Source organism: Dysidea avara, chromosome 3, assembly GCF_963678975.1.
Source record: "Dysidea avara chromosome 3, odDysAvar1.4, whole genome shotgun sequence".
Classification (NCBI taxonomy): domain Eukaryota; kingdom Metazoa; phylum Porifera; class Demospongiae; order Dictyoceratida; family Dysideidae; genus Dysidea; species Dysidea avara.
Genome location: NC_089274.1, coordinates 39,354,312 through 39,380,391, shown reverse-complemented (window position 1 = coordinate 39,380,391; position 26,080 = coordinate 39,354,312). Strand labels below are relative to the sequence as shown.

At 36.9% G+C, this 26,080-nt stretch overlaps 1 protein-coding gene across 1 annotated transcript; it reads right to left on the bottom strand.

Annotated features, from left to right (window-relative positions):
• Positions 1-511: 511 nt before the first annotated feature.
• On the bottom strand, positions 512-19,003 carry LOC136250928 (uncharacterized). The gene is made up of 12 exons (XM_066043274.1): positions 18,703-19,003; positions 15,226-15,295; positions 13,794-13,933; positions 13,420-13,474; positions 11,336-11,409; positions 11,206-11,286; positions 7,385-7,465; positions 7,142-7,333; positions 5,620-5,689; positions 4,516-4,597; positions 2,957-3,143; positions 512-712 (listed from the first exon to the last, which is right to left on the bottom strand). The coding sequence occupies exons 1-12, from the start codon at positions 18,930-18,932 to the stop codon at positions 589-591; spliced, it is 1,386 nt and encodes a 461-aa protein (XP_065899346.1). The 5' UTR covers positions 18,933-19,003; the 3' UTR covers positions 512-588.
• Between the last annotated feature and the right edge of the window lie 7,077 nt (positions 19,004-26,080).

Here is a 26,080-nt window from a genome sequence, read left to right as displayed (position 1 = left end):
ACTATGAATTTTAGTTTATAATAGTATATTCAGTAGTGATACAGTGGAATCTGTCTTGTTAGATGACTTGAGGTTGCCACCTACAGTAGTATACATGAACTGTATCAAATACAAGGCCCAGACTAGATGATAAGTGTGATAATTATTACAAAATGCGATAACATTTCGAAGGCTAAATACATGCGATGATTGTTTTGCAGACATATATTGAAATATTGCCCCGCCCTACTTCATACACTGTGGTGCGTGTTATGTACGGCTAGTGCATATGATGCACCCACCTCATGTGAATGTGCGTACATATGTGGTGGGAGTTGTGTATATGTGTCAAATATAATTGCGTACTGTAACAATCTACATAGCTAACTCATCTCTACATAGTAACATGCAAAATGAGGATACATTAGGATTGGCCAAAAGATTTCCAGCTCAGCTTATGTACCAAAGAGGCACTGAGGAGCTTAACTAAGTGTCTGGATTATGTAGACGCCCTCACTTTCAATTTCCCATATTTAATGGAATAAGCTCTTCAAAATTAATACATATATCATGTATAGTTGTTGATTCACTGACTAAGCTGATGGTGATTTAAGTTAGTGCTACAGAATCAATGGATGCTCCAGATGTACTAACACCTGCTTCATTTTGTGTAGTTGCTTTACTCCTGATTAAGTAACCAGCTGATGAGTTGAGTAACACTTTCTCTCCATGCCTGCAAGAAGCAAAATCATTATGTAACTTGGTAAATTACATTTATATACCCATACCAACCTGAATGTACTACACAAATAGTGACTTCTAGTTCTCTAATCACATGTAGGGATCCCCCCAATAACTAGGGCACCCACTACTAAAAACAATTTGTACTGGATGATGAAAAGTATCTTCATGCAAGAGTCATAATGTATTTGGTGTTGAATATTACACCATAATGTATTTATTGTACATTAAAAACAAGAAATGCAAAAAATATAGTATTCCAGACTGACCACAGTTGCAAGGCTACAGGCTAAATAATGCATTGTACAGCCAATATTCTCTGCCACAATACCTAACCTATGTCTGTGATATGACTTTTAGAGTTCTAATCAGTGTCTGCCTACTATTGGACTACACCTTGTCTTTACTTTTATCTGCTTGTGATGTTCATGCAACAAAACCATATCGAGGCTTTAACTTCTCACTTTCCTTGAATAGTTTATCAAGAGGTAATAGATTCCCAGTAGTACCTGTAGCTACATGATAGGTTTGTCACTGAAACAAAACATGATGACCACACCCCTTAATGATTTAGTTTTAACTTCTAAGGCTTTTTTGCAGTTGGGGAAGCTGTCTAAGGTGGTGATGTAGTGAGTGTTCTATTAGGATGTTGGTAAAAACGTAGGTGATCTCTATTATGAATCATGATATGAATGATGTTGTTACAAAACAGCTTGGAGGGAAAATCCCTATTGAACAAAAAAATGCTACAGTAGGAATTTCCAACATTGTAAAACTAATTGTTTTACATATACTAGTTTGTATATTCTCTAATTAATCTAAAAAATATTAGACTATTGTTTTTGAGTATTGTGATGTGTATACACAGGTTAATGACTTGATTGTTTGTAAAAAAAGCAAGAATTTTTATGCACTGGATGTTGCTAAACTCACTGGAATGCAATTAGATTACATCCCAGTATTGATTTGTACCAAGGATGATGAATATTTATACCTGGAATGATTATTTGGTGAATATAATTATTTGGTGAATATTTATACCTGGAATGATTATTAAATCATTCCAGTTATAAATATTCACCAAATAATTGCCTAGAGCTAGCTGACAATATACAGAGAAGAAGGGTCATCATTAAAGGCCTTTTCACACTTAATGCGCATTGAATGCGGATCAAGCTGCGGTCAGACTTGAGAGTGGATTGAATGTGCATCAATCTATTTTACACTACATATGCAACAACTGAATTCAATTCACTTTCATAGCACATTTATTAATTACCATTTACGAAATGAAAGTTTTAATGGCATCATTCATTATACTACCTTCTTCATATTCCCTAAAGTCAGAAAAGTATTCGCAGTGAGGAATGTTGTTAGTACACTTACAAAATGTTGGGTGCCAAGAAGCTGGTTAGTTCTTATGAGGAAACCTGCACGATTATTTCAGAAGGGTACACTATTCCTTCAACACTCACTCATGGTCACTGTATCACTTTCACAAGCCAAGTATAACACTAGGTATGCTGTCGCTTTAGTCTTGGAGCAATAGCCATGCTTTGCATGAGATATCTGGCGCCCCCTTGCCAATTGTAAGTGTTCAAGTGTTAATCGGATGGCTGCCGGTTCGAGGCTGCCCAGGTCCAGTCATGGATTTTTTTTCTTCCTTGTCCACCTTTTCAAACATACTTCCTGTAACAACTTTAAACAGGCTGTAGGACCAGGTGTCCTATAGACCTTCAGCACTTGTACTGTAAAGCCTTAATAAATAAATAACTAAGGGACCATCCATAAATTTCAGTCTTTATGCAAGCGTACAAAGAGTACTCTTTTTTCTAACCCCCTCCCTCCTTCACAAAGCATACTGTATAAATGTTGATACTATGTACAGTATATACACAATGATTATTCATCATTTTATAAGCGTACGTGTGATTTAACCCCCTCCCCCCTAGCGTACTCTTTGTACTCTTGCGTATAAAGGCTGAAAATAATGGATGACCCCTAAATAAATTGAGCTAATGCGCATTAAGTCCGGCCAATTCACCTCTCGAGGTGAATTGACATGAAGCCAGACTGAATACGCATTGCGGTGTAGGTGTGAAATCTTTTGATCCGGCTTCGATGCGCATTCAACTGTAGTGAGAAAGTGATAAATCCACCATGATAACTCCCACTACATATGTTCAAAATACATATGCATCACAGAAGGCAAAAACGTAAGGATCAGCACACTTACTTCACAAATACACCAAAGATGCCTATTTCATTGTTTATTTGCAACTGATGATAACCAGTTGTATCAATAATCACAGCCTCACTAGCAGGAGGGTTAATACGTTGCATAAGAATAAATGCAGTCCGCTCTCTTGAGTTCTGTATTTCTATCAGCTTTGCTTTAAGGGAATCATCAAAGTAGTTGTTGCCTACAAATTAAGAATGTAATTACAATACTGTACACTGCAACTGGTTATGAAAAATCACCTTGCTTCATAAAGATAGCACATATGTAGCTATGCATGTGCATTACTGTCCTTTCTGTTAATTACACACTTGTGTGCATGGAACACAAGCTTCTTAGATTGCATGACACCAATTGTACATTTTGATGGAAACCATTATATGCATTTAGTAAATGGTGTTTCCTATGTACTTATAATGAACGCTGATCGATTTGCCCTTCAGTGACAAATCATGCAAACAATTTTACAAATGGCTATCACTGCAATGTGTGTGAAAATTCAGCAATGATACGCAGTTGTTCATCACATCACAACAAACAGGTAGTGTTGCATTAATAATCAGTTCAATAATCATTATCAGGTGATATTTTAACACCAATATTAAGCAATGTGTACTATAATGATGTGGGGGAGGCTAGTTATTGTATATGTTGATGGTCTAGTGGTTACTACAAGCCATGCCAAAGTAAACTGTAAGGTTTTAGACTTTGCTCAATGTAAACTACGAGGTTTTAGGTTTACATGTAGCGCCAGCCATTTTTCTCAACTATTACTGTAAATCCGGAAAATTTCAACACTGAAATAATTTGTTGTTTAATTTTTAAATGCAACATATTTTCATCACTTGGGTAAATGATGAAAATTTGTTACAGCAAATTTAAAACACAGTGTAGCTAGAAGTGAAATGTGAAAATAGTACATTTGAAAATAAATAGCTGTTATATCTACATCAGTATCCAGAACACTAGTAGTTCTACTGGATTGATCGGCCTGGCATGGTGAGCCCATCCCCCTCCCCCCCAACCTGATGATATGAGCTCCTCGTGATTGGATGCTCATTGCACTGAAGTATAATGGAATTGAGCTTAACCCTAACATCATACCCTAACTGAATTCCCTCGTGGGTGGCGGCGTAGATAACACCAACAGGATATTATACTGTACGTCATGTGGCAGTAGCATGCTATTACTATAGCAAAAAAAATTTGTTGTTTTAATATTTTTTAATGGCGAATTTTATTTTAACCTAGAATGAGCTGTATACCAATGTTTATGTCACAAATGAGTCAATAATAATAATGAGTGTTAGTGTTATTAGTGTATATCAGATTGGTTATTGGCATCAGCTATTTATGACACTTAAATATTGGCTATTAGAATAATCAGCTAATTCAGTTATCAGTACAACGCTATAAGTAAGGAATCATTCCTCTAAGAAATTGAATGGATAAATGCCTTAAACATTTAAGGACTAAAAATGCAAAAGCAAGCTTTTATAAAGCAATACATCACAATCGGAATGAATAATTAATAAGTAACATAAACATAAGCTTACCTCCTCCTTCTCTTGAAGGTTTTAGAACATAGTTATGAGGATTGTTTAGCGCCATATCAATCATCTTATCACCTTCAGGACCCTGTCATAGTAGATGATAAGAATGGTGTATTGTAAAGACAGCAATAATGACGCTAGCTGGTCACTCACTGGTCAAACTTTCATAAATTATAAAGGTGGATCATTACATAAATTTCTCATCTGGGGAATTGTTTGCTGGTAAAAGAGGTAGTCACTAATAGCAGGTTGTACCATACATACATTTATCTGTACTTGGACCCACTAAGTGCTGTAAGAGATTTTAAAGGAATCAAATTGAAATAAAGAAAATCACTGAATGCTAACTAGACTACAGTGACATGCTATCAACACCATAAACTATCAAACAAATTTCACTACACATTGCGTACATGTATGTAACAGCGTTGAAACCGGGTTGGGTCATCTGGGTCACATTTTGTCTGGGTTATCCGGGTTTGACCTGCTTTACAGATTATCTGGATCTGACCCGGGGGTTGAATCACGTGAAAAATTAATTAATTAGTTTGATGTTATGGAAGTGTGTTAATGCATCATAGTCTAGTCCTGCTGTAGCCCAACTTTTTGCGAGCCACGCCCACTTTTTGGAATTAGTGTCTGTAGGCATACATGTAGCTGCACCCATTTATGAGTAGTATAATATACTATTGTAGTCTGTAGGTATTCATGAATCCATGTCTATTGCTGTCTGCAAGCTTACATGGGGCCACGCCCACTAATTGATTGTCGAGGCATAGTCTAGTATTGCGAAAATCCAGCTTCTTTCATGAACCATGACCACTTAGGAATGTGTGATATTGTTTGTAAGCATCACACCCACTCACAACAAACGCATTTTGTTGTCTTAAACTTACTTGGAACCATTCTCACTGACTGATCATAATTATAAACCTAACCTGTTTAGTTTTATATAGCTACTATTGTTAACATTTCTAATCAAGCACTCAAAATGAAACCCTTGCCACACGCCTCAGTTTTAATTAATCTGAAGAAAGTCCGGGTCAGTAGATCATCTGGGTCAGCAGTAGTGACACAGTTTCAACGCTGATATTTAGTAGTACATACTTCATCAAGAGCATACTGTCCTACAAAAGTAGATCTTATTCTTTGTACTGATGTTACATCACTGATCAAACTGTAAAGAGATAAATATGATATAATATGTACTGTACTACTGTATTATCCAATGGTAATACCATAATGCCTGGTTAAAATGGATGCAAGCTTAAATAAGGAAATTGTAGGTTGTATTCAAGACTATAAGTATCTTCTCTACCATACAGGTTATTATTTTCCTGGGATAAAATTTTCGAATCTCACTAAAACTCAAGAGCAAAAAAAAAAAAAAAAAAAAAACTAACACAAATCACTTTCCTATCACAAGCATACTGCAATTCACAAGCGAAATTTCATAATTGGAGCATTTCATCAATAATCCCGTCACATGGTACGACAACAACCAATTATTATACATTTGCTCCAGTATTAGACTAGGTCTAATTTAGACAGGACACGTTTCAGTAATTTTGTAATAAACAAATTGTGAATGCTGATTGCTGACATTGAGAATTAAGTTATTGTGATATTATGTAGCACAGTAGAAGTTTGCCACATAAAATCTCAATAATCAAATCACATACATCTATGGTAGTTTATTTTATTCCAAAAATTTTGAATTTTAAGTTTGATTAGGGATCATAGAAAAAAAAGTGGGAAACAAAGGAGGTTGCCTATACTTACTGAACATTTAATCCCTACTTCCCATGACTGAATTAGGGATTAAATGTTCACTAGTACAGTATCCTATTTTTTTTCTATGATCCCTAATCAAACTTAAAATTCAAAATTTTCCTTATAATTTGTTTGTTTGTTTACTTTTTCTGTAACATTATTATGACAGGTGAATTCACGCATATTGCATCAAAAGAAAGGATGGCACCAGAATTAATGTTTTCATCTGAATGCGCGCACCAGCTATCAATAATTGACTCGAAAGTGAAGTGTCATTACACTTCACTTCCACTTATGTTCAACCCATTACACAGCACTACAAATGAAGAACAGCAGGAGAGGTGCCTCTGTAGTTACTATGAAAAGTACAGACCATTCCCTCTCCCCAACTATCAATTGCTGACTCAAAAGTGATATGGCCATTACACTTCGCAATCACCTATTTTCAGCCTGTCACACAATATTACAAATTAAGATACCTTTGCATCAATCCAGTCACCAGGGAAAATACAAATGATTCCCATTCACAAATGGGAAGCCATGCATTGTGCTACTGTGAATTGACACCTTATACTGTCACCAAAAAGAATGGAACACAGGAGGACAAAGGTAAGTGCATGATGCATGCATTTTACATTCTGCGGTATGCCAAAAGGCACATCTAGGGCCAAAGCAACATTGAACAGCACCAATACTGCCAAGGCACCATGCATGATGGTATTGTGAAGCTGGTTTTTGGGTGATATTATTGGCCAGAAAAACCCAAACCTTCATGATCCCTAATATACAGTACTACCGTACTGTATGATATTGTTATCTGTCAATATGTACATGGCATGTGCCCATTTCCACTTACTTTTCTAATACAGTTGCATTGTATAAAACCTGCTGGATTTTCTTAGAACCAGATAGGTGATATGAAATTGATGGACACTTAATAGCTCTGGACTTCTCCACCAAAGAGTAAGCACTCCAATCCTTCTCAGACACAAACAGATCAGGGTGATATGCACTTCTGTAGTAAACAACTGCCACCTCTGTGCCATTTCTATATCACAACAAGAGTGAAGGATAATTCTATATACTGTGTGTAACATACACTATTAGTCTTCCATCAGTGTCTAGAGTAGCTACATCATGTAACCAGCTAAGAGTACACCTTATCATCTTGATGTGATGTCTGTAAGATAAACATACTATGATCGCATTACATGTTACTCACTTAACATTTACAAGTATAAGAAAAAATTAGGAATTTTAAACTAGAGTAGGGACAATGTAATACCACTGCAATAAAAAGTACTGAACAAGCTGGATCAGAGTAGTACATGATGTCCAGATACTGTAAAACAGTAAGAAGGTCTGGCATAGTTGCCAGACTACTTCACTTATAAGCAGCTACGCAAGACTAACTCACTTACAACAATAGTCTACTTTCATACATACGTATGCTTTGTAGCATTGAAACCGGGTCAGGTCATCCAGGTCACATTTTCTCTGGGTCATCCGGTTTACAAATTATCCTGGTCTGACCCGGATTGGATCATATGAGAAACGAAATTGTTCGTTTGACACCATGGAAACTTATAAACGCTAGTTGCATAGCTCTTTCATGAGCCATGCCCACTTATTGCATTACAAACATACACTCAGCCACACCCATTTATTAGTAAGTGCAGTTTGTAGCACAAAACTGTGTCTGTTGCTGTCTGCAAGCTTGCGTGGAGCCACACCCACTAATCGATTATTGTACGAGTAGTATATAGTCTAGTCTTGCAGCTGGATAAGTACTTTTGTGAGCCACACCCACTTTAACATATTGGGGAAACTGCACTGCACTGATCCTGCACTGCACTGCACTAGCTCCTGCACTGATCACTCTGGCTATCAGTGTATGGTAACCCTGAGTCTAGGGTTGGGCAATATACCGGTATGACGGTAACAAGGCGATATTACAGCTGGCAATAACCAATACCGCCTTGTTTTTGAAAAACCGTCATAGCTACAGCTGCAACTACACACTTACACGTGTTAACAATGCCATATTGTACTTGTCAATCAGTATTACCAAGAGTTAATAATAAGAGAGGAGAGTATCTAACGCTGTATAGTCCTGTAACAAATGATTGCGCAGAAGTTAAACGGCTTCTTTTCCGCATAACGTACAGACTGGCTAGTATATTTTTGCATTTAACCACAAAGGCTATCCCAGACACAAGGGCGTGCTTTCAACTCGATGTTCAAGTTCATCACGAAGAGCATCGCTCTGTTGCGTAAAGAAGTGTGGCTGTTAACCTCGAAGATAACTCTGGGGGAGAGCGTCTGAGAAACCAATAAACACTGAACCAAAGGCGGAGCATCGCTTTGAATTTTCACTGCGTCGCCATGTTACCCTACCTTTGAGCATTCTTCAATTGAAGGAGCACTGTTCCCTGTACATACAGCTCAGTCTTTAGTTCAGTCTTTGAATATTCTCGAGGATTCATCACGGTGCGACTAAACTAATTGCAGTAAGGAAACAAACAAATACTAGAAGCCTGTACGTTACACGGAAAGGAAGCCGTTTAACTTCTGCGCAATCATCTATTACAGGCCTATAAAGCGTTAGACACTCTCCTCTCTTATTATTAACTCTTGGTATTACAGCACTTCTGTGATTGTGGGATAAAAATTTTGGCTTCACATTAGTAAGCCTTAGTAAATTATCTGCTAGCTATATACATAGATAGAAACTAGCTATCTCTCCTTCAAAATTTATATGCACTCCATGCTCTATAAGTTTTTCCAAACTCCTAGCTAGATGGTAAACAAAGTTCACCCATGCATTATATGCATTATACTGTGTAAACAGTTTTGAGTGTACTTGCTATAGTTCCGTGATATTTGCAATAATCGTGATAATAAGCTCCACAATAACTGTGGGAGGAAATTTTCAATATCGCCCAACCCTACCTGAGTCTAGGCCCCTGTTTGTATACTACATATTGTTTTAATAATCAATAAGACGTTTATCATCATACTAAGTATGCACGAAGCCACACCCAATTACTGTCTGCAAACTCATAGTAGCTACGTGGAACCAAACCCATTGACTGATTTTAAATCATAAGCTTACCGGCTTAGTTAGCACATAACTACTCGTTTACTCAACATGAATCGAACGCTCAAAATGTAGTCTCACTCGCTCGAGACTACTCAAAACATAGCTCTTATCGCACGCCTCGGCTTTAATTAATCTGGGTCACATCCGGGTCAAATCCGGGTCTGACCCAGATTGCTGTCCAGGTCAGTGGGTCAGCAGCATTGACCTGGTTTCAACACTGATGCTTTGTCATACTATTCCACAAGCAGTCCATTTCCTAGCTGGTGGCAGGCGACATCTTGTCTATAACAAAGAACAGCCCAGCTCACTGAACTACCCACATGTGTATTCCAATATGTTGGTACAATGACATTGCAAAATGTGCATGCCTGGAGATCAAAAGCTGTACTGTGCTACGGCCGCTCTAATATATGGAAGGATAAAAGTAAGATAATAGCGCACGTATTATTTGACTATCAGTATTCCAAAGGATTCTTCTTAAGTGAATTCAAAGAGTTTCTATGAAAGAAGTAGGGCCATAGCTGCAGCCACTTTTCTGCTACAGTTGACTGAAAGCATCAGGCAGGCAGGCAATAGAAAATTCTGTTCAATATTTTTATAATTCTGGAGCAACTTGACGAAAACGTTTTGAGTTGATCTGAAGGCACTTTTGGGCTAGACAGTACTGTCGTGTTGTCATAAGGGGAAATTGAGGCAAGTATTTGGGTGATATTTTATCGCGGGCCACACCCACACCTTCATTATTGTCCCTACTATATAGTACCATTGTACTGTATCGTTTCCATATGCTACATAATGGTTGGACAAGACAGTTTGATGTTTATCTAGGCCTAGTATAGTAAAGTACGCGTTGAGCAGGATCCTTAAAAACATGTAATAATTTATCTCATGGATAAATTACTCATGATCTTGAAATTTGACACATCTGTAGCACTGCTTGACCCACTAAAAATGTGAATATGTGACCTGATCTGCGAAAACCCAACATAATCATACATTTTTTTTTCAAATTCTAATACTTATAATCTACTTAGTCAAGTGCATGCTCTGGAAAAGTTTCAGCCTCGTGTGCCAATAACTACAGCCCTGCAAAGCGACAGAAAAATCGATTTGTACAACAAGTAGAGGGAAAATAAATAACAGGCACTTACTGAAACAGTTGTAACTTAAAAAGTTAGCAACATACAGAGTTGCAACTTGCACCATCGTGTAAACAGTAAATAGGAGGAATCAATTACTGAGTAAGTATTCCCTTGTATCACTTTTCTTCACTACATACAAAGGCGAATTCACTGAAGAAAGATCAATGGCATACTATTGCTTTGACTGGATGTAAACAAATGTCCATAACTCCTTTAGTCTACTGCAACAAAACGAAGATTTTTGAACTCCTCTTGAGTAAGCGAATAAGGTGGTATACAGGTTTTAATCGTTAGGCCCTTTCTTCACTAAGAACAAAGCATTCAAAAAAATTTACAGAATTTTTTAATAGTACACAAGTATTTTACCCATTGTAAACAATGCTATATACTGTAAAAATCATACATTTCCTTTGGGAAAGCCATAAAATGTAGTTTATAACAACCCTCTCCTGAACTTGTAATGGAGCCAAACCACACATGTCTGTTTCCAACCATCTGTTTGGCTGAAATGTTAATTCTCTTCAGAAAAAATCCACCTTTTCATTTTTACAGGGATTATAGCTATTTTTCAGGATCCAACTCAACTTCTATATACTAGCTACTTGACACACCAATGTCACAGTGTGGAGCATGCAAACACCATGGGAAAATTTGCATTTGGTACTGCCTACTCACCTTAGTGCTAAACTGCTTTCTATCCTGCTTTGATCAAAAACGTTTGACTCTTCGTTTTTCACCACCATAGCAAACACTGCCCTACAAACAACATGCATACAATTATCAGAGCATGCATAGGTTTCCCTACTTTGGTCGTCCATACTCTTTCCAAGCTAATGCCATTGCATCAGAGATCATTGAGATGCTATCCACATGTGCAATCTAAACATGTATAAATGTGATGCAATGACACAGCAAAACAAATTTAAAACCTTTTAGTGTTCCACCGATAATCGGATTGGTATTGAATTGAAGCCCGAAATTTGCCATTCCTGTACCAGTCAGTATCGGTTATTAGGCTACTATACCGACTAACAGTCACTCACACCGATTGTCATTATCATCATAAATGCTAGCAATAGTAATTAAAACTTGGGGCATAACAGATTTGAAGTAGTGTTAAGCATTATTCTAGCATAAAAGGTGCAAGATTCGCTCTGGAGAACTTTGAGTAACTGAAATTATCACACTCTCTTGAAAAAGATATACTCTAGTGCAAATCTATCCTAATAGAAATTTACTTTGTTATACAGTGGAACCTCAGTTATCTGGACCCCACTTATCTGGATTCTCAGTTAACTGAACTACAGAAATGACTGCTGTATTAGAGCAGTGACTGTTCTATTTAGGGTAGTTAATAATGCTGATAATTTAAAAAATTTTCTTTATTGCTGTTTTATGGTTATTTATACACAGTTTCAGAGATACGGACTGACTTATGGACCACCCCTGGTCCCAAGAGATTCGGATAATTGAGGTTCCACTGTGAAACACTAGTGCAAAGAAATACAAGACAATAAAATTATAGCCATGAGCAAACATAAAATAATTATATGGCAATTACCAGTATTGGTAGGTATTGGCATAGATAATAGAGTAAAAGGGATAGGAAATGCAAGCAATTTCCGGTTTGATTTCTGTTACGCGTGACTTGAAAGGACAAGACAGTTTTGTGCTCAAGCATGGGAATTAGTGTTCTAAGCAGTGTAAATAGTAATCCAACAGACTACAGCAAGTATTTAGGCCTATGTGAGAGATTTTGGCAAGAGAATTCAGACTGTAGATTTTGTAACAAAGCGCATCACATTAACCGTGATTGTTACATGCTGTCATACTTTCGTTCATAGTACCTTCATGCCTCATCCATCCGCTTCTTTTATAGCCCGTTCCACTTTCAAATCTTGTGGTAAGCTAGGCGTGTCACCAACACAGTCTTTTACCATTGCGTTGTACTGCAAGGTGGTTTAAACTTTTGGTAAAAAATGGAAGATACTTAGTCGTTTCTTCAAGCAACAGTTTCTGTTTTGCTCTGATATTTCCTCTGGTTCTCTCTGTTAAATGGTAAGGAATAGGTTTATCACAGTTAAAAGGACAGAATATATTTACGAAGAAAGTAAAGTGGTTTAAAGTAATTTTTGGGCCATTTTTCACTTTCAATCTCCTTTAATTTTGCGCATAACTTTTTTGAGGGTTGGTACCATCCTAGTTCCCTCGATTACTTCCTTGGGTTAATTGTAGCAAAGTTTCACAGTTTTTGGTTGCAAAATTCTGTCGTTACAAGAATTTGTTTCTCTTTGATACAAGCACAGCAAGCATAACGAGTATGTTCGTGACGTAATACACGGAATTCCAATAGAAATGTACGGATTTCGTGATGTCACGTTATTGCGTTTCCTATCCCTTTTATGGTATTGGTATCAGATCGGTAGGTATTTTTTCTGTATTGGTGGAACACTAGAACTTCTTCAGGGTTGAATGATACAATAATCATACAGTGTACCTTATCAAAGTGGCCACCTCTGGGACTAAAAATTATTCTTAATAACAAGGTAGTTTTATCACTGAGGGCTCGAAAGTACACATTTACTTCAGTACAGGATGTTGGACATGGCCACTTCAATAAGACAATCTTACTAAAAGGCGGACACACTACAACTTTGAGGCAACAATCCTGTAGGTTACAAAACCTGGGAAACTTACAGCCCTTCAAAAAGTTAATACATATTTAATAGACAGATCAATCCACATACTCATGCAAGGTCCTAAACTACTAGTTTAATAATGAAACCAAGAGTTCAAAAGTGGGAGAACACCTTGACAACTAGGACATGGTCCTACATGTCAAGTCATGTAACTATACAACGAATACATACAAAACACATTTATACGTACTTCTCCAGTGTAATGCTCTCTGTAACTATCATCCTTATGCTTTACTTGTAGAACTCTGCATGCAAAAAGGAAGCAAATTATACAATACTCTGAAGCCTGACAAAACAGACGTACTATGATAAGACATTAACAGTGCTCCCTTGATTATCCGACCTTCTTGGGACCAAGACATGTTCAGATAATTAAAAAGTTCGGATAATCAAAGCCCATTCTTTTATATACAGAGCCCTGTACAAATACTCTAATAGAACAGTCATTTCTACCCTTCGGATAACCAAGTGTTTGCATATCAGAGGTTCAAGGGAGCACTGTACATACAAATGATATTCTTTCTATCACAGATCTGCTTCACTTTTGTTCAATTATAATTTTACCTATGGAGTTTAGCAACTTCAGGGGAGATCCCCATGTAACTGACAGATATCGTGTTCATCTCCACTAGTTTGGGTGACACCATATCTGGTTCATCACTTAACATGTAGTCACATCTGCTGATACCTAGAGTAATGCCACTCTGCAAAGAATTAAAAATGGATCAGTATGAACAACTTGAAGGGACCCATGAATGTGCTTCACAGTAGAAATAAGGCTCAGTAGGGTTTTGGTTCAAAAACATAAAATCCTACGTAATTAATAGATTTCAGAATTAATCAAAATCAAGAGTAGTTGACCAATCATTGAGGAATGTTGTATACATGCTCAGAAAAGTACCGGTTCACTAGTACATGGTATTTACATGAGAGAGATTTATGGATATCATACAACTGTCTTGCATAAAATTTAAATAGTTCATGTCATTTCATGATTGTTTTGTTTGTGTTGTTAGGCACTGCTAAAGGAACATAGTCTTGCTTGGCTAACCCACAGAGGGTTTGTATCACTTAATACAATGCTGAGTTGAGTGGAAGCTGTTTAAGATAAAGATTGTAAGTCACCAACGAAATTTGATATCTTCAATTGTGTCATAGACCTGGTTAAACTTCATAGTGTAATGATAAGATCATGTATTCGATGAACAATTATAACTACTCAGTACATGAACGAAGGTCCAACACTTCGTAATTGTTGTAGTAGTGAAGTGAATATGAAGCATGATGCTAAAAGCGAAGAGAGGATGGACAATCAGCATTATCAAGAGATGTTTACTGCAGAAGGCTTAAATTTTTGCAGCTTGTCATGATTTCATTACTTACATAGCCACAATTAATTTCCTGTACAAACAGTTTTGAAAGGTTTCCAGGCTTTGGTATTGAGTGACACCAGAGCCTGTACAGATCAAGCGTGTGAGGCTAGCAAGACTATTTCAAACAAACCGCAATAAATACAAAATGTATCTTCTCAAGTATACAAAACTTCAAGGCTGCTCTTCATTCACATTAGAAAGAGACAAACCTACCACCAACAATAGAGAATCCCTTTACAACTGGTACCCTGTTATATAAACCTGTGGCTCAATCCAGCATAAATAAGCAACCTCACAAGTGAGAACAGTGTGGAAGTTTAATACAGACTCTATAAAACTTTTAGTTTTTCATATACGTACTGGCTGCTTTCTCACATGCATGGATGTGGACCAACATACGTAGAACCATACATACACACATGGTCTTTGGGAAAAGATTTCAGGAACCAGGCATGTGCCCGTGGCTGAATAAGCAAATATGGTCTTAATAATGTGACCACCTTAGCTGTTTTTGAAACCTACTAGAGATGACCACTGTGTGGTCATTGTGTGGTCATACAAAGGAATGTCTGTGAACTGTAGCCATAATTGGTACATGCATACTGTACAACAGCACTGATCACCTGTTTACTCTGATCAACTTCATTATAAATTTCAACTAATCTTCTGGTGAACTCATCATAGTTGAGTACCCTACACATACCAAAACAATACATGACTCCTTTGAATACAGCTGAATTTATATAAAGGGCAACACAGTACAGTAGTATAATGGCACGTACATCTGTAAATGTAGACAAACAAAAAGGTATTTTCTTTCAGTCTAGAAGGTGTATGTTAGGCAATATACCATATACCCTAAATATTTTGATGGGAAATTTTTTTGCTGATTTTGGAGTTTTGGGATCACCATACATTTTGGAAGTTGCTATAAATCTGTGAAAAATTTAAATTAGGTAACACAGCTCAACCTTGAAAAATTAATCCCTAGAAACATTTAGGCTATATGGTATTTACCCTGTAAATAACATGATCAGAACAAGATGCAGAGCATGCATAATAATCTCTCTTCCAAGGGCAGAGTGGATTATAACGGTTGGCCATTGGACATTTACCGACCAACTGGCTCGAAGACTGCCCAATTACGTACTGAGCCGGTCAAGGATGGCCGACTGATTTCCGCTAGAAAAGATCGATATACTCTAATAGAGCAGTCGAACAGATTTTTAAAAGGTGTACCTAAAAGGTTTTAAAAAGCGAAAAAGGTTGTATGACTTAGGGAATCGAACCTGCACCTTTCAACGAAGTACAATCTGCACCATTCTACCACATGCTCACACATTATTTTAGTGACTTCTAAAGGGGTTTTAAATGTCCTGCAGTTAAAACATCACATTGGATAATTTCATATCAAATCATCATAATGTTATTATTACATTTACTAGGACCACGTCACATACAACCAAGTACATACACCAACATAGCAACCTACCCATTGGGCAAGTATAAACAGTGCCATAGGCAGTACTCAGAGCAGTGTGTGTGTACCGGTGGAAATGATACATATGCATACATACACAGGCAAGGGAGTTTAACTGGCATCAGAAAGCCACAATACTAAAACACAACCTACACAAAAACCAAGTTAAGTTAGCTATATTGAAAGTAACTATATATTGTAGGTGTGACGTGTGTCTGAAGATTACTCAGCAGTGAAGTGAGGCTATGCAGAACAAGGGACATGGTGAAGGCACAATTAGCAATTGATCCCAATCAAGCCAATATGGCATAACAGACTCTGTTGTAACTAGAGGTGGCCACTGGTGATGTGCCAGTATATGTGCCAGTATATCAGCGGTGTGGCATTGGCACAGTGATCACAGTCTATAATATTATGCATACAGCCATGCACAACATACAGGAGATAGTTACACATTGTTGTATATGCAGTACTGCATCGGCTTCTTGTTTAGCTATTACAGACTCACAGTAGAGTAGTAGTTAAGCCGAGTGGAAAATAATTCCAGCTGCTAGCAAGCCAGACGAAAGATGAAGATGTATAATACAACTACCAGTACAAGTATTGCATTACTCATTACCTTGTTGTTCCAGCTGGTATCCCAACTGGTCATCAGCTGGTTGTTCACTGCATGACGCCTGGAGCGCATATCCTGCATACAAAATACATAGTTACAAACATTTAAACATACTTGTAATCTAATGTTGTTGTTTACGTGTAAGGTGGCCTCTGGCTCTGCTGTAGTCACCCTGTGGACGTTTACTAATCTTCTCCTGTAATTAAACAAGGGTGTGGTGCTGGGTGTTATATAGAATTACACGTACGGTAAAGTCATCAGCACAAACAGGCATACTTATTATACGGTTGTGCCTTCATTCACAGGCGAATCTATCCCCACTTAGCTCATGTCTCTAGGCCTCGTAGTTTTCTCAAACATTATTTACTTATTTATTCATTATTAATGACGTAATTTTAACCGCATTTCGTATTATTCTTAGTACTTAGTTGTATAATTATGTATGTGGTTTAACAACGTAACAGTGCATGGCTGCTGAAGGAGTTTTGGGTGTCAAAATACTCACATCTAAGCTTTGAAATTTTTTTCAGGGGTATGCCCCAACTTGGCATGCTTACGCATACTGCTAAGCATTGCCATACAATGTCAGATCATCTTTGACTTTGATCTGACATAATGTCAGATCAACAAAGACTAGTTATAATCCTCTCTGATCTTAGGCTAGAAATTAGCTAATATGGAAATCTCATACTTAGTTAATTTCCAGTCTGTTCCTAGATGATTTTTCTAGTACTACTACCTGGTGAAAATTAAAAGACAATTCAATTTAGGTATCAAAGTGGCTACTTCATGTGATACAGATAGAACCATTGTGCAGGATGGCAGATAGGTATTAACCAGACCACTTTTCTTTTTTTTTGTATTGGGTTGGAAAGGAAAAGGGTCTGGTGAATGCAGTATAGCAGTTTTGTTCTGGCACCTCCAGATTTTTGGGATCCTGCTACGTGGTTTCAGATTGTTGTGAAAGGCTTGTTGATTGGTAAGAACCACACATGATGGCTTCGCAATGGTTCTTAAACTAGTGGAAGCCACCATGCGCATCATCATGCAGTAGTGGTAAACATCAGTGCATAGGTTGAGCTAGGAACAATACACTTTAAACAATGCAATTGGTGTACAAATCAAGGGATAGCTTATGATTGCCAAATATGTGTAATATTTCAATGAACATTAAATACAATTTTTATTTTCTTTTCAGTAGTACATAAACGAATGTACTACATTCATTCACTGGTTCGAAGGGTGCATTATTTTAATGACATAATAAGTGATATTCAAATATGTGCATGTGCAACCTGGCTCATAGTGACAATTGGAATTACAGCAAAAGACCGCAAGAATTCGACGACATGAACAATTTTCACCGTGGACAGTTACACTTGAGACACTAGTAAGGAGTTGAGGATGATTGTACGCAAAGCCACTAGTTGTCTGTCAAGTTAATTAGCTTGTGCCACGAGTGACCACACCCACTGCTAATGGTGAAGTGCAGTTGGAAATCTTGCTGGACAAACTTTAAAGGAAGAATTTTCGCAAGTTGTGTACTACTGTTGTAAAGTCTTTAGCAGCAGCTATATCTTGCTTTGTGTTTTCTCCTTGACAAGAGCAAAAGTGTAGTTTGTGCAGATTAATTCACGAAATATCTGGCAGCCAAAACTCCAAATAGCCATTGTAACTACTTAGTCATCGTCTGAAAGCTTGATCTTCACCATGATTTTGCAGTTGTGACTTGTTGCCATTCTTGAAATTGAGTGCGTGAACAGACAGAAATAAAAACAGTATTCCAAATTTTGGGATTTCTAAATATTTAATGGATTTCTAATTGGATTTCTCAGATGGCGTACGAGAGTCCATAAGGTATGAACACAGCTGCATGAATAAAAGTTGGCTCTGCATACACGTAGCTAGCTGAGGGTTGATTCACCCCGCTTAAAAAGTTTAAAGTCTGGAAAGGTATTAGACTCATAAAAAGAGCACAGTTAAAGAATAAATTTTAACACTCACTGCTGTAAAGAATCCAGGAGTAATCGCTTGCTTTGACTAATTCCATCTATCAATAAGTTGAAATCTGTCTGTAGTTGAGTTAAGAAATCAAACTGCTTCTTCGGGAACTGCGTAGGCCACAGCGTAAACGGGATTAGATCTACCATTCTTTCCTGGTTAATACTTTTCTTCAACACGCCGTTCTCAATAGCGTGATTCTTAGCTTCCAGCACTAAACCTTCAAGATCCATGTCTATTCAAGGAACCAACAAGCTTGAGAATAAGGGAAATCGTCTTGTTCCCGTATATAAGCGCCTGCGCTTACAAGCTTAATTGAAAAGTAAACCGGTAATTGGGTAATTAATTGGCGATAATCAATAAATAGGTGCGTAATCTTTTTGAACACATGTAGTTACTGGGAAATAGAGATTGCTGAAATTTATTTATAAACAATTTTTGTCAATGACAGGGATCACACAAAAGGCATAAGCCTGTACTGGGTGCTTCCCCACAAAAATTACACACAACATACAACTATACCACACAAACAGCTACAAAAACAAATATACATGCAAACAATAAGATGAAAGTTACAGAAAATTAATTAGAATTTAAAAACAAAAACGTTTCAGTTTTAGCTTTAAATGATTAACAGAAGTTGTCAACACATCAAAAGGGAAAAAACAAAAGAAACTAAACAAAAGAAACACAAATCAGCATGGTAAACATACTTGCCATGGCATGGATCTCTATTTGGACTCACTGATACTATGCTGATAGCTACTGATGGCAGAGACTTAGGAAAAAAATAGTTTCCAAACCTAAAGCTAACCTGATGTTTGCCTCTTAAACGTAATAATAACTTTCACTGTCTGTATGAAGGTAAGTTTTTCGGTGAGTTCGAGGTAAGCTAGGATTGGCCCGGGTTTGCGAGTGGCAAATATCAGGTCAGCGTTAGGGTTAGGGTTGGGTTCAGCTTTGGTTTCTTCTTCATTGGTGTGGGTTATATTTGTAACATTTAAATAGTACAAAAACAAGAGGTGTGTTTGATACTAGAGTTATAGGTGACACTTCCTAATGTTTATACAACAAACAACCGGCTAAATAAATATTTGCACCGTGACCGGTGACCGGCTAAATATTCACTTTGTTTCATACTGTCATGTGTTTATTACTGTCGTTAATGATTGATTGTGGGTTTAGGTTATTGGCAAATAACCTCCTCTTCATAGCCGATACCGATACCTGCAAAATCACCTAAGTTATATCGGCTGTTAAAGAATTATCGGTGCAACACTTACAGCAAACTGCTAAGGAGTCTATTCAAACTGCAGCAACTGGCCAGTAGCAAACAAACACAACAGACGCAATCGTTGAAAGCTGCTATGTCAAGCAAGTTGATTTTTGGATATGGTTTAACAGAACTTAACATTATCAAGTACATATAACTAGGATCTCATTTGCCTGCCCTAAATCCTCAGTCACCACCTACAGTGTAGCTATATAAATAATATTTAGAAGTGATATAACACATTACAAACCTCACACATGATCATACCAGGTCACTAAAAACTTTATGCATATATATGTGCACACATATATGTATATATCCATGATTATGGTATAAGCAGCATGACCATTCACTTTTAGACAGTGTGGCTTTTCCCGTCACTCAATGCCTATCACATTACCCAACACCAGCTAAATTAGTCTAGGAATTGTGTAATGCCTCTGACATCACTATGTTTAGTTAGCATACCCATGCACACCAAGCATGTTAACTTTAATAATATTGTGATGTAATAAATTACATGAAATGACACATTTCTCCTATAATTATAAAAGTGAGCAAAATTAGTATATAATAATCATCCAAATCAGGATTTTTCCAGTCATCCACTTTTGTATAAAAATTTTACTATAAATGAATGATCAATTTCTAGTCGTCCACTTTAAGGAGTTTTAATCCCATATTTCTAGTTATTATATCAACTGATGATTTTAAAATAACAAGCAGGTTGATTAGGGATCATAGATATAAAAAGTAAAGAAACAAGGAAGATATATATTGCTTATAATTTATACTGGTGGACTTTAACCCCTAATTCAGTCATGTTTTACAGGGGCGTACTGAGGGGTTCAGGAAACCCCTTTGGATTTTACACACTACTTGAAACATTAAGAAATTGAAACTTCAGGTTTCCAGATTCTGGAATCTATCATGGAACAGGACATTTTAAACTTCTATCTTAGTTAAATAATAGTTTCTAACATGATAGTAAACACTTATAGCATTGTTCTGAGTTATAATTTTGGTGAAAAGATCGAGATATTCTAATAGAGCAGTCAGGAAATATAAACTACTCTAATATAACAGTCACTTAGCTGTAGTGGAAACCCTTTTCAAAATTCCTGTGCACGCCCCTGTTTTATATAGACTACATGAATTAGGGATTAGATTGTTATTGTTGATGCTTTACAGTGACCAGCACTGAAGGTCTGACAGCAACTTGTGCCGCAGCCTTAGGATTACCGCAAGGGCGGATTTAGGGGGTGCTTGTGGTGCTGAAGCACCCCCCCTCCAAAATTTTACCATGTGCAAGCTAGAAAGCTTCTAGAAGTTGCAGTATAGCATCTTATAGATATGCATTGGCAATGAAAAGATGGAAAGAGAAGGGAGAATGGTTTTAGAATTACTAAGAGGGGTTCAAATTATACTTTTGGTAAACTAAAAGTCGAAATACTCTAATAGAACAGTCAACTACTCTAATAGAACAGTCAACTACTCTAATAGAACAACTATCATAATGTTTTTCAAGAAGTTGCCAATGTGTTTTCTTGACCTGTGCACTGCTATCTTCACATTGCTCCAAACATCCTGCCATATACTAATCAGTTTCTGAGAACAACTTCTGTCAAATAGTTTAATATTATAGTGAGTATTTTCAGTTGTTGCTACATTGATGCTTGGGTTAACACGCTTAAGTAAAACAGTTAATCTCTTAGCATGTATACAGTTAACAAGGCTGTAGTATCTGAGAACTAGCTGTTTGTTTTTGCTTTATCAGTACCAAAGTTCCATGCTGCATTTATCTGAATCTAGCATCAATTGATTAAGCTAATATAATTTAATGTCATACAGGGTTTACACTCCCAAACCCCTTGAAGCTCAACTTTATAAGCTCAAATGATACCACAGCATTTACACTGTCGCATTATAAGGGATTAGTTGTGGCCAAAAACTAGTTGTATATGTATAAGTGACTTTGGACTCTGGCTGTAAAATTAATATGGTGATGAGGCCATATAGTTGAAAAAGTCAGAGTAACAGAACAGTCTGTGGCTATGTATACTACAAAGTTGGAGTTATTTTTGTGTGCATGTTAAATCTCTACAGTGACCTTAAGATCCAATCCTGGGTATGTCTTTGACAATCCACTATTATGTATTGCCTTATAATCTAATAGCATTTAAAGGTGTAGTTCTGTTTTACTAAAATTGCTTACAACCGAACTCATCCATCTTGTATCCCACAATCTTTCAGTACAATAGAGTATTTGGTTAAAAATAGCTTCCAGATTCAATCTTGTGATAGCTATATTCCAAAAATTACCAGAGGAAGCATCACCCCAGACCCCCCTAGCTGGAAAATTCTACGTATGCGTACTCTACACACTACATGGTGAGTATATACTTGCCCTCTCATCATTGTTACTGTTTGGATGTTATAGTTTGAGCCATGAGACTGTAAAGCACACTAACTATACCTTAAGCCAAGCAATACACTAAATTTAGTAATCTTGTATATTGATGAATTTACATTATTAATTCGTGAATTGATGTAATAATTAGCAAAAAACCAAACTTCAAAATTACTAAATTTAATGTACTGCTAAATAATTAAGGTATTTCAAGCACAAAATTGATGGCAAGTATTGATCATGTATAGCTGCATCCTTCTCCTTCCTGTTCTCTTTATGTAAAGAATATATTTTTAGTTACTGGCTGTGCCCTTATATGACAGCTAATATTACAACTGTTCTGAAATATAATGATGGTGTCATTCCATCATTATTACACTTAGGTGACTCGCAATGCTTTACAAGCATTGTGAAAGCATTGTAAATCACTTAAACAAAATGGCATCATTTTTCAGTCAAAAATATTGCCAAATTTTAATACTGAATAGGATAAATTTGCAAAATTTTTCTGTGGGAGACATGCCCCCAGACCCCCTTAGATAGAGCATGCTCTGCATGCTGAGTGTGTTTTGCATGCTATAGCTAGTTGCATTAACCAGATATCGCTTTTCTTAACCAACCAACCAACCATTATGTTAGCACCCCCCTTCTGAAATCCTAGATCTGCCCCTGTTATCTAACCTAATAATGGAACACAGAGACTAAATAAACTTAGAAATTACATGGCCAATAACTTATAATAAGGTGAAACAGAAAAATGTTCACTAGTGTATCTACAAGTATAGGCAATCTCCCATTATTCTTTACTTTATATCCATGATCCCAGAAAATCACCAAATTTTTTTTCTATTTGTTTGTCTACATTTTTGTACATAAGTATGACTGGTGAACCCACATTTACTGCATCAAAGATAAAGGGGCACCAGACTAAAATGTCATTTGAATGCATGCTGTACCTATATATCAATTAGAGAAAAGTGTATCAGTTATATTACTATTACATATATTTTAGCACATTACACAGACAAAGAATAGCAGGACAAGCCCTTTTGTAATCCATCCAGTCACTGTGGAAAATAGGGACAATTCTGAGAAGCTATTGCAAAGCTTATAGTTACACTGTTAGCAACAAGAAATGGGAAGCAAAGGAAGACAAAGGTAAGCCCATGGTTTGTCTACTGTACATACTGTGGAATGCCAGAAAGTACCAGTCTGGCTGAAGTGATGTTTAACAGTAAAAAAACCTGTAGCCTTAAAGCCATTGTTGTCTGAAGGAATTATTAACATTCCACTGAATAAAAACTCCACAGCAACCTATTCAAAGTATTTTTGGCTATTCTGAAGATACTTAGCCAATTGCCAAGGTGTCATGATAGCATTGTGAGGCTGATTCTTAGTCAATATTTTTTGTGCAAAGGCACAACGCACTAATATACAGTACTACTGTATTGTATGATTATCAAAACTTCTATATCTTAATCGATAACATGGATGACAATGAGCTCCTGTAATTAAACCATAGTAGAAAGCATGAAGGTTTCAACTTTCTTGTCCCAAAAAGCCAGCCTCACTTTTCCTTCTGTGTGACTAATACCAACCTATATAATTGTCTTCAGAGCAACCCCAAACCCTTCCTATATAAAATTTCAAAAAAATCATTTTAACAGAATTTTTAACTAGTCTATATAACTAGCTATTTATAACTGATGCCTTAGCCAAGTATAACCCAATTATGGATAAACTGTGGGCTTGATTTCTTCACTGTTTGACATCACTTCTGTCCAAGACGTGCATTTTATCCAACTGGACCAGCTACAATACATGCATCATTGACTTACTTTTGTCCACCTTTGTCCTGTGGTTCTTCAGTTCTCCAGTAGTTACATGCATACTGCATAGGTTTTGATTATGGTCAGGGGCGGATCTAGGGGGTGGGCTTTGGGAGCTGAAGCCCCCCCCCTTCATTTTTAGACTTTATTTAATCAATATGCTGAGGATTATAATGAAATTTTGTCTTAGCATAATTATATGATCACTAATAATAGAAATACTCATAAACCCACCTTGTAAACATCTTTCCAAGGCATTATTAGTGGATTTATGCTAAAGGCTATGCAACAAGGACCCGGATCAGCATTGGAGGTGTACAAGATCGAGATACTCTAACAGAACAGTCACCTAACTACTCTAATAGAACATTCAGTGTAAGCATAAAATTAAAGTTGGTTCTGTTAGGGAATTTTTCTAAATCTGCCTGTGCCTATTCAATGAAGTGTACTGGTCTGTTTAAAAGGCTTGTTCATCTACTTGTGTAGTTATTACCAGTATACTTAATTCAGGTACACAATTTCCATTGAAAATGCTCTCAGATTCAATCTCATATCATTCAAATTTCAAAATTTTCCAGGTTTCAACATTATCATTCTACCATGCATGCAATTGTGAGAGGGTGCATCATGTGCTTGGTTGTCTGAACTTACCCAAACCTTTCCATTAGTAAATGCTGCAGAGAGCCATATATATCTAAATTCAGAATATAAAATATCTATAGGCAGAAATGTGTATTTTATGTCAAAATGTCTTCAAATTGCAGTATTTTAGCATCTATTTTTCAAAAATTTCCTGGGGGAGGGTGGGGCATGCATCCAGACCCCTCTAGTTCTAGCATGCTTCACATGCTGGGAGGTGTACTTTGCACACCTCTACCCAAGAGATTAGTACCTTGAGTTAGCCCCCTTTTTATAAATCCTAGATCCACCCCTGACGGTAATGTAACTTTAGGCTTTATAGTGTGCATTCTGTAATGACTGGATTAATAAAGGCACTGTTCTGCATGCATTCATAATACTGTACATTGGGTGGAACAAGAAAATAAAGTTTAATGCCACCATTATACATAAGAATAGCTGGCTACTAAAATATTACTTGCAGGAACCCAGTTTAATTATACTCCATGGTATATAAAATTTTAAAATCCATATTTGGATGATTATTTTATGCATTGTACAATTTCTTTCCAAAAGTGGATTACTAGAACAATCCAAATTTGGATTATTACTCATTTTTCTTACTATATAGGAGAAATGTGTCACTCCCACATCATACCCTGACTACACCATACACCCCCAGTACACATGCATATACTCTCTCACCCAATAGGATTGTGCCACCACTGCTGTTGGCTATTGATACACTAGAACACAAGCAAAAACACATCACACCATACACTACATTACTATCATTATTGGCAATTTGCATGAATGCTTGGGTGGCAGAGTGGGGGGCTAGCATAGTTCTGCTTCATTGCCATCCGTCCCATCTAGAACACGGCTAAGGAAAATAGGGAAGGGGGGGTGAGAGCCAACCTGTACTAAACACATGACATGGCGTAGAATGAATTAAAGCACACTATACCCACCTTATATACCCCCTGCATCATGTGAGGTGTGATGCAACACATTATGTATTCTTGTGGGAACTTATTTTGTCTAATTCACTACGTTCAACTGCCAGAAAATATATCTCCCACATCATACCCTGACTACACCATACATGCATATACTCTCACCCAATGGGGTTGTGCCACCACAGTGGTTGGCTATTGATACACTAGGGCTAAAAAGAATATATTGCGCATTGAAGATACAATCCAATCTTTTTCGAGACCTCCAATCGGTTCTCCAGACTAGTGTTGTTTT

Coding starts and splice junctions, on each gene's coding strand:
- LOC136250928 (XM_066043274.1), bottom strand. CDS start 18,932: ATGGATCTTGAAGGTTTAGTGCTGGAAGCTAAGAATCACGCTATTGAG. Junction 5,690..7,141: donor AATGCAACTGTATTAGAAAA/GTAAGTGGAAAT, acceptor ATCTCTTTACAG/TTTGATCAGTGATGTAACAT. Junction 3,144..4,515: donor ACCTTCAAGAGAAGGAGGAG/GTAAGCTTATGT, acceptor CTTAATTTGTAG/GCAACAACTACTTTGATGAT.